Source organism: Sinocyclocheilus anshuiensis, unplaced genomic scaffold (genome assembly GCF_001515605.1).
Source record: "Sinocyclocheilus anshuiensis isolate Anshui unplaced genomic scaffold, SAMN03320099.WGS_v1.1 scaffold1303, whole genome shotgun sequence".
NCBI classification, from domain to species: Eukaryota; Metazoa; Chordata; class Actinopteri; order Cypriniformes; family Cyprinidae; genus Sinocyclocheilus; species Sinocyclocheilus anshuiensis.
Genome location: NW_015537954.1, coordinates 72,613 through 82,963, shown reverse-complemented (window position 1 = coordinate 82,963; position 10,351 = coordinate 72,613). Strand labels below are relative to the sequence as shown.

Below are 10,351 nucleotides of genomic sequence, written 5' to 3'. Positions count from 1 at the left end.
GTGTGTATTTATATATATATATTTATTATATATTTCAATAAATTAATTCTATTCTATTCTATTCCATGTTTTACTTGTGATTTTTAATCACCCCGGTTGAATTGAGCTCCTCCACAGGATGTGACAGGCCCTTGGGACATGTTTTTTACAGCCCTGGTCTACAGGACAGAGAGGAAAAACTGGGGCTGAAGAATACAGAGCTGAAACTGAGAAAGACACACACACACATCTATAATGAATATTAAAGAAGAGATCCCGCTCTCTTGCTGTTGTACAGTGTGTGTTTGGGGTCGACCTCGCGCTGGTGTGTGAAATGAGAAATGTGACAGGTAATTACATCCAGTCTGTGACTTACTTGAGCAGTAATGTAAGAGGCCGGGCTGTATTGTGAGGACGGTTGCACCTAAAGGCCTCTGTTAGACACAACAAGCAGCGACGGGCCTGTAACCCCTTCAGCTGTGACTGGATTCACACTTAAACAGCCTCAAGTGTCTTATCACTGTTAGAACACGCCCACCTTCTGCCATTGGTCGAGCAAAGGCATAGCTCCGCCCCAAACTCATTCCATTGGTTGATTCAGTGATGCAGCATCTGCCTGGTCAGGATATATATTAATTTTGTTTTTATATCTATATTTATTTGGCCAATATAACATTGCATTTTCAGCTCTAAGTGAAACAGAGAGTGTGGGAAATCGCTCTGTGCATTTCTTCATCTAAAGCTCAGGATAAATATTTGAGTCTATAGGGTGACGAGAAACCCCAGGGCTTCAGGAGAGACTGGATCGCTGGATTTGGAGGGATTTATGCAGGATTATGGGGAAATGCATATTTTGAGATGAGCTCTTAGTTCCTCTCACCTGTTTAAACTCTTTCAAAGACAGAGAGGCATTAGAGTGATAGTGGAAGCCCTCTTAATTTGTTTTCTCAGGTTGATAGTCTGTCTTATTATGACAGACATGATAGCAGATTAAACCCATCAAGCGATCTTCACAGTAGGTGTTTTTATAACAGCCGATGAAGAGCTGCTATAAATCTCTCCGAAACCTTCTGTTGGTGTGTGTTTTCTCTTCTCGCCCCGCTTTTTTGCCATTTGTTGTGAAACATGAGAGCAGATGGAAGTCGATCTATGACGTTGATTCAGTTCTCATTTGCAACTCATCCACCTAAAAGTGTGGCTAGTCTCATTTGCATATTAGCATACTTTCTGGATTAGCCTTAAACTAAAACATTCTAGTGCTTTCAAGCAAATTTCAAAGAAATGCAGAAACTGGGCTCATTTCTCTCGTTTAAAAAAATAATACATTTGGTTTCAGATTGAGTAGCAGACTGTTAATGAGGACACACTGTGCTGCTGGAGTAGCTGCTGCATTGCTATATTTGAGGATTTGTACATTTCCAAGGCTTTTTTAATACTTAAAATGTCACTTCAGTGAATATATTACTCAACTTTTGCCTGCACAGATTGAATTCATTTGTGGTCAGTCGTTTTTGTGAAGATTTATGAGTACATAAATGTATTTAAAACAAATATAAGAACTAAATCAACAATTTCAAGTAAGGTTTCAGATGAACTTCTAATGTGTTCTGCCTTACAAGTCAAAACGTTGAGAAAGGTTATGATAAATTTTTGCCATTTTGTCAGTAAATTTCAAAAGGCAAAGAAAAAAAACATTAAATGTTTTTACCTTCACTCATTCATTTAGCCATTTATCTTTTACTTTCACTGCATGTTCAAAAGTTTGGGACAGTTTTTTTAATGCTTCTGAATTAAGTCTCTTCTGATCACCAAGGCTGCATTTATTTGATAAAAAATGCAGTAAAAACAGGGAAATATTATTACAACTTAACATATCTGTTTTCTATGTGAATATCTGTGAAAATATAATTTATTTCTGCAATCAAAGCTGCATTTTCAGCATAATTACTCCAGTCTTCAGTGTCGCATGATCTTCAGAAATCATTCTAATATGCTGATTTGCTGCTCAAGAAACATTTCTGATTATTATCAATGTTGAAAACAGTTGTGCTGCACAATATTTCTGTGGAAACCGTGACGCATTTTGTTTTTCAGGATTCACAGATGAATAGAAAGTTCAAAAGAACAGCATTTATTTGAAATAGAAATTACATTATAAATGTCTTTACTGTCACTTTTGATTATTTTAATGCATTCCTGCTGAATAAAATAGTTCATTTCTTAGTGAACCCGAACTTTTTTGAAGTTAGTGTCAGACCTGATCTCTCCATAATAAAGCATAGCTGTCCAGGTTTGTCTGGCTCTCTCTGCGATCAGTTTTCACAAACTCTAAGTGTTCCTGTAATATGATGATATTTATATTTCCTCCTTAGGTTGGTGTCAGTCAGTGTGATTTGAAGTGATGTGTGTCGGGGCTGTGGTGTGTTTCTGCATCTGTGAGTGACTGTCTGCAGGCGTAACGTCTGTCTGTGAGCCTGTCTCTCTCTCAGTCTCTCTTAATTCACTCCTCCACCGGAGACACAGACATGGAGATGGACCACAGGAGGCTAAGTGCCCAGTTTGGAGATTCAGTGGAGCATGTGACCTTTAAAAGCAGTTCGGCAAGCAGCTCGCCACTCTTTTGGCAGCTTGTGTGTGTGTGTGTGTGTGTGTGTGGATTTTCTTGGCTATACTTCAGGGACAAAACTTTCCCTTGACGTCAGCTAAATAACAAAAGTCTTCCCTTTGGGGACGTCCTCAAAGGTAAATTGGCTCTTAAATGCGGTCAGTAGTGTTTTGTCATGAGAAAGGAAAACCACAAATGAGTTCTATTTGATATATGAACTATTTTTCCTAGACAGCAGTGAAATCAAATGGAGATTTTTAAGATTTTTAATCTGTGCTCAGATTTCCAAATTTACAGTATGCAATCAAAAGTCAGAGATTAAACATTTCTCATTAAATGATCTAAACTGCTCTCCACCTTTATTTTATGCACTTCAAAAATGATTTTCTTCCTCAGTATTTTTGTCTTATGAGATATTCATGCTGTTCTTTCCAGGTTATATTTTACCCCAAAATGAAAGACAAAAAAATAAAATAAAATACATAATGCATATAGAAAAATTAGCCTGTTTTAGGATCTTTAAAATATTTTATATTGTGACTTTTTATTACATTTATTTACACCCCCTCTGTTTTTGTTACTGTAATGTGGAGAAAACCTAATAATATACATATAATTTACATGCAGATCTGTTCGGGTCATATTTTACTCCAAAATAAATATTGAAAAAAAAAAAAATATATATATATATATATATATAGAAAACTCACAATCTTCATTTTATACACTGCAAAAAAAAAAAAATTCTCACTCAATATTTTTTTCATGTTTTCCAAGTACAAATATCTTACCATTTTTAAGATGAGGAGCAAAATGACTTGTTTTCTGAAAAACGTATCAAAATTAAGCGAGTTTAAGCTTAAAATAAAAACAAATATCTGCCAGTGGTATCAGAAAAATAAGCTTAATTTAAAGATAAATCAGGATTGTTTTTCTTACCCCAATTTAAAATATTTGTTTCTTGTTTTAAGCAAAAAAAAAAATCACTTAATTTTGATGCATTTCTCAAGAAATGCATTCAAGACTTAATGTCTGAAGTAATTTCGCATGTCCAGTGTAAGATGCAAAATGATCTCCCCATGAAATCAAAGTCCAGGACCTCTCACAAAAACAGATAGCATTCAACAAAACAGTAAATGTGTCTTGATTTAAGAATTTTTAGATATTTGTACTGGAAAACAAGATAAAAATACAGTGTAGTGTAGCTCTGTACTCTCACTGTATGTCAACAATTGTCTCATTAGTGTGTGTTTAGATTTTTCCTACACTGTAAAAAAAACTGTTTTATGTACTATATTTTAACTGCCTTACATTTTTTTAATATAATCAAATTGACTGTACAAGTCATTCAAACTTAAATGACATTAAACTGACTTAAAAAAGTTGAGTTGAGTTGAATTTCATACAACTCAAAAAATGAAACTGAAATTGCTTAAATTATTTTGATGAGTTAAAGCAATGGAAAAACATGACTTATTGATCAGCTCATTTTTTTTATGATGTATGGGTAATTGTATGAGAAGCATCTTTGTGTGACGCTCCTCTCTCTCTGTCTGTCTCTGTCAGTGAGTGTCATAACGCCACAGACCGTATTAAGGTCCGTGTGTGGGATGAAGACGACGACATAAAGTCCAGGGTGAAGCAGCACTTTAAGAAGGAATCTGATGATTTTCTGGGTCAGACCATCATCGAGGTGCGCATGCTGAGCGGGGAGATGGACGTCTGGTATAATCTCGGTATGTTGTTATGATTCTTTAGGGTCTTCATGAAATGTCTGTAACGCACTTTGGTTACAATTCCTCAATTGTCATGCAAAACAACACCCTTTTTACCTTGTCAAAAACAGCTCTGTTCACAGTGACTCGTTTTGGTGCATGTCTCTTTAAATGATAATGAGATCTGCTCACCCCGCCTCTCTCTTCAATGGGGCGTGTCAACAGAAGACACATGCATATATCCATATATGGCCTTATTCAAATAGCCAGCTATCTACACAGAAACCAGCTGCAGATTGAAACAGCTCAAGACTCAGACAGCACATAACAAACTGACTGCGTGTTTTCTCTACAGCTTTTCTGAGCAGGCAGACATGCCAGAAACCTAGTTAAATGTGACCCTGGAGCACAAAAGCAGTCTTAAGTCGCTGGGGTATATTGGTAGCAATAGCCAACAATACATTGTATGGGTCAAAATTATCCATTTTTCTTTTATGAGACAAAGCAGTCTTAAGTCGCTGGGGTATATTTGTAGCAATAGCCAACAATACATTGTATGGGTCAAAATTATCCATTTTTCTTTTATGAATATGCATTGCTAAGAACTTCATTTGGACAACTTTAAAGATGATTTTCTCAATATTCAGATTTTTTTGCACCCTCAGATTCCAGATTTTCAAATAGTTGTATCTTGACCAAATATTGTCCGATCCTAACAAAACCATACATCAATGGAAAGCTTATTTATTCAGCTTTCATATGATGTATAAATCTCAATTTCGAAAAAATGACACTTATGACTGGTTTTGTGCTCCAGGGTCACATATGCAACAAAAAAAAAAATCTACAAATGTTATCCAATGTCCCTTTTAAAGAACTTTTAAAGCCTTTTTCCCCCCGGAATGACAACAAAATAAATAAACCGAAGTAAATACAGTAAATAAATAATGCAATTACAAAATGAGCCTACTTTAAGATCTTTAAAACATTTTAAATCATTTTAAATAATTTCAGTTATGCACATTGAACAGTTATTCACACTCTGGTATACATGTAAAATTGTTGTTGTTATTATTATTATTGTGTCTTATATCATTTATATGCATCCTTATTCTTCTCAAATAAATGTAACTTTTTTATTAATCTTATTTCTTAGTAATCTTGATTATTTTAAAATTCCTTTTATGTAAAACTTTGAATTTCCATTATGTATGGAATGTTATATAAATAAACTTGCATTGCCTTTATATCATGTATTATGTTATTATTATTTTTTTCTTTAATTCTTTCATTAATGAGAATTTAGGCTTTTTAGTTATATGCCTAAAGTATATTGTGTTGAATTTTTTTTTTCTGGCTATAAACAATGAGTATTAGCTTTTCTTGCATTAAATTAATGGGAATTTAGGCAGGAAATGTGTTTAAATGTCCAAAATAAGTTGTCAGTGCAAAGATGTCTTAAAAATATGTTTCAATATAATATAATCTTTTAGGGTGATTTTAGGGTGAAATGTGACTCCCTGAGCTTTACTTTGTGAGATTCACCCAAAGTGACTTGAAAAAAAACAAACAAGAAGCAGCCTAAAAGAAGTAAATTTTGTGCCGAATTTCAGGCCTTCCAGCTTCACTTCAGGTGAATTATCCCTTTAATACCTTTGAAAGGAAGTTGAAGAGTTCCTCCTTGGTTTTGTTCTGGTGCAGATGGCCTCATTGTTCCACAGAGAATCGTTTCTGCTTTTGTTGATGCTTTATTTGTTGGATTGTGGGATTGTTTTGCTTGGCTCGGAGCAGAAGCGTGTGGTTTAGAGCGTGACTCACTCGGGTCAAACCGAAGCGCTGATATCTGCTCGCTCCTCCTCCATCTGTCCATGTCTCTGAGATGTGAGAAAAATCCGGACATCAATTAGAGCAATTAAGACATCTATAAAACAAGATGTGTGGAGCACGTTATCTGCAAAGAGCCTTTTTATATCATGTATTAGTTTAAAAGCAGCTGCTGAATGTCTCAGGAGATTTCAAGTCAGCATGAAATTGGACTGTTTATGCTTTCTTAACGCACATTTCTGAACCGTGATTCATCATCGTGCATGTTATTGCAAAGAACAAATCTCACATTACAGTAAATGTAGCTTCTGTTTCTGGGTTTCAGTGCTCATGGCTGAAATTAGACATTTGGGACCATGGAGCACAAAACCAGTCATAAGGATAATTTTTTTGAAATTGAGATGTATACATCATCTGAAATAAGCTGAATAAATAAGCTTTCCATTGATGTATGGTTTGTTAGGATAGGACAATATTTGGCTGAGATACAACTATTTGAAAATCTGGAATCTGAGGGTGCAAAAAATCTAAATATTGAGAAAATCATCTTTAAAGTTGTCCAAATGAAGTTCTTAGCAATGCATATTACTAATCAAAAATTAAGTTTTGATATATTTACGGTAGGAAATTTACAAAATATCTTTATGGAACATGATCTTTACTTAATATCCTAATGATTTTTGGCATAAAAGAAAAGTCAATAATTTTGACACATACAATGTATTGTTGGCTATTGCTACAAATATACCCCAGCGACTTAACACTGCTTTTGTGCTCCAGGGACACATATTGACATTGTCTGGTTTAAATTTGCTGGTCAGATTTGTAATGGAACATGGTGATGAGATTGGCCGCAGGTCACTGTTCTGAGATCAGCTGCATTATGTGTGTTATTGACAGGCTCAGCCTCAATGATTTCACTCGTTTTATTTCTGTTTCTTCTTGTCTTTTCTGTCTTCTGTTCACATGCTCATTCTCTGTGCAGAGAAGCGGACGGATAAGTCGATGGTGTCGGGGGCCATCAGGCTGAAGATCAGCGTGGAGATGAAGGGAGAAGAGAAGGTGGCTCCTCCTCACGGACAGTACACATGTTTACACGAGGTACGTCTGACATCAGTATCACTGAAATACACTGCAGATATCACGTTCTTAATCAGAACTTTGTCTTGTTTTAAATATAAAATATTCATATTATATTATATAACATATAAATATTATATTATATGAAAAAATATTAAACTAAATATTAAATTATATTATAAATATATACTGTATATGTATATAAAGCCTCACTAAATATTGTTAGATTTTTGCTTGCAACAACAAAACCACCATTGGGTCAGAAAAGCATCAAATATACTTAAAAACGTAAAACAAGTGTATTTGCATAATATGTAAATTTACTTTGTTTTAAGAATGTTTCGATTTTTTTTGTTTTTACTGTAAAACAGGACAAAAATTAATACAATTTAAAAAATGAAATATAAAAAAACTAAAACAATTTGGCTCTGTGTTGTGATATTTTGCAATTCAAATACATGTAAGAAATTTGATAAATACCTCACTTTTATATTTAATAAAAGTGATATTTAGATTTAGTCATGCCATATATCATCTTACTGCATTAACTGTTATTTATTGCTATTATATTATATTATATTTAATAAAAGTGATATTTAAATTTAGTCATGTCATCACATATATATTACTACATTACTGCAAGTTACTTCCTATATTATATTATATTATATTTAATAAAAGTGATATTTAAATTTAGTCATGTCATCACATATATATTACTACATTACTGCAAGTTACTTCCTATATTATATTATATTATATTTAATAAAAGTGATATTTAAATTTAGTCATGTCATCACATATATATTACTACATTACTGCAAGTTACTTCCTATATTATATTATATTATATTTAATAAAAGTGATATTTAAATTTAGTCATGTCATCACATATATATTACTACATTACTGCAAGTTACTTCCTATATTATATTATATTATATTTAATAAAAGTGATATTTAAATTTAGTCATGTCATCACATATATATTACTACATTACTGCAAGTTACTTCCTATATTATATTATATTATATTTAATAAAAGTGATATTTAAATTTAGTCATGTCATCACATATATATTACTACATTACTGCAAGTTACTTCCTATATTATATTATATTATATTTAATAAAAGTGATATTTAAATTTAGTCATGTCATCACATATATATTACTACATTACTGCAAGTTACTTCCTATATTATATTATATTATATTTAATAAAAGTGATATTTAAATTTAGTCATGTCATCACATATATATTACTACATTACTGCAAGTTACTTCCTTTTGTTTTTACTGTAAAACAGGACAAAAATTAATACAATTTAAAAAATGAAATATAAAAAAACTAAAACAATTTGGCTCTGTGTTGTGATATTTTGCAATTCAAATACATGTAAGAAATTTGATAAATACCTCACTTTTATATTTAATAAAAGTGATATTTAGATTTAGTCATGCCATATATCATCTTACTGCATTAACTGTTATTTATTGCTATTATATTATATTATATTTAATAAAAGTGATATTTAAATTTAGTCATGTCATCACATATATATTACTACATTACTGCAAGTTACTTCCTATATTATATTATATTATATTTAATAAAAGTGATATTTAAATTTAGTCATGTCATCACATATATATTACTACATTACTGCAAGTTACTTCCTATATTATATTATATTATATTTAATAAAAGTGATATTTAAATTTAGTCATGTCATCACATATATATTACTACATTACTGCAAGTTACTTCCTATATTATATTATATTATTTTATATTATATTATATTATATTATATTATATTATATTGTATATTACATTACATTATATTATATTATATTTAATAGCTAATTTATGTGAAACGTCAGTATGTCCAGCATATTGAAAAGTTAAAGATCTGCCAAAACGGAGAAATCAACACATATTCGTGTTGCATTATGAATAGCGCTTCAGAATCCAGCGATGTGTAGCTGGAAGGGTTTGCGCTGATGTGTTTGTGTTAGTCTGGCTCACGTCTCGCTGGTTCTGTACCGCGGTGTTGTGGCATTTTTGCTGGTGTGATGACAGTAGGTTGGCGCCCCGAAATGTTGACCTTTCCAAGCTGACTGTGCTGTTGATGTTCCCCGACATTCATTCCATATCAATGCTGCAGCAGTTCATGCTCTCGAAACGCTTCCTGGCCCCTAAACGGCCCCCTGTTTCTGCGCAGAATCTCTTCCACTACCTGACGGAGGTGAAGAACAGCGGAGTCGTGAAGATCCCCGAGGTCAAAGGTGACGATGCCTGGAAGGTTTACTTCGACGACGTGTCGCAGGAGATCGTGGATGAGTTTGCCATGCGTTTCGGTGTGGAGTCCATCTACCAGGCCATGACGTGAGTGGAGGTCTCTCTCAGTTTCTGATAGGGGTGTCACGGTACACGTATTTGTACAGAAAATTTTCAATATATTATTTGCAATACACAGAGTGGTTTGTAATTATATTTTTAGGGGGGACAACCCCCCCGCGCAATTTACACCCCTGAATAAATGCCGTTTTGCTGCTCTTTGATGTGGCGCGACAGATCGCTTAATAGAAGCCTCAGTTCTAACTGATCTTTATTACTAGTTTTAAAGTGAAATAAACATGAATGAACATCTCATGTAATTGCTCAATCAGTGTTTCAGCCGCGGAAAGACGTCATTAAAACAGCTTGTAAACAAAATGTCACATAGCATTTCATTCACCTCAGGCAAGTCATCAGTGTCTCCAGCTCGTTTTTGCTAGAGAAAGTCTGGTTTAAAAGCTCTAGAGTCTAGAGAAGAGCATTTTGAGAAATACACAGTATATGTTTAGTTTTTTTCCTCCTGCTGTACTGAAACCATACCATTCCACCCCTAGTTTCTGATGTTTAACTTGCTCTTTAATGGAGATTGTGAGTCAGTCGTTGAGCAGAAAGAGTTTGCTGTGTTTAACGTCCTGCTGCTGTTGAAAGACCACGCCTGGCATTTTTCACGACTGACGCTGATTGTGCTTCAACAGGAATTTATGAAAGCCTTGTTTAGTGTTGAACATGATGGCTTACATGAGGATACATGCACATGATGGCTTTATAAATCACACTGTTGACCAGAAATGCTCAGGCTCCCAA

General features: G+C 33.5%; 1 protein-coding gene across 1 annotated transcript in view; it reads left to right on the top strand.

Annotated features, from left to right (window-relative positions):
* Window positions 1–10,351, top strand: part of LOC107665324 (protein unc-13 homolog C-like) — a gene marked incomplete at its 3' end in the record, with an annotated part of 129,555 nt that overhangs the window by 46,773 nt on the left and 72,431 nt on the right. Inside the window, exons 11-13 of the mRNA XM_016456152.1 lie at window positions 4,151–4,320; window positions 7,109–7,224; window positions 9,432–9,595. Of these exons, the coding sequence (XP_016311638.1) occupies window positions 4,151–4,320; window positions 7,109–7,224; window positions 9,432–9,595 (450 nt within the window). The remainder of the gene's footprint in view (window positions 1–4,150; window positions 4,321–7,108; window positions 7,225–9,431; window positions 9,596–10,351) is intronic.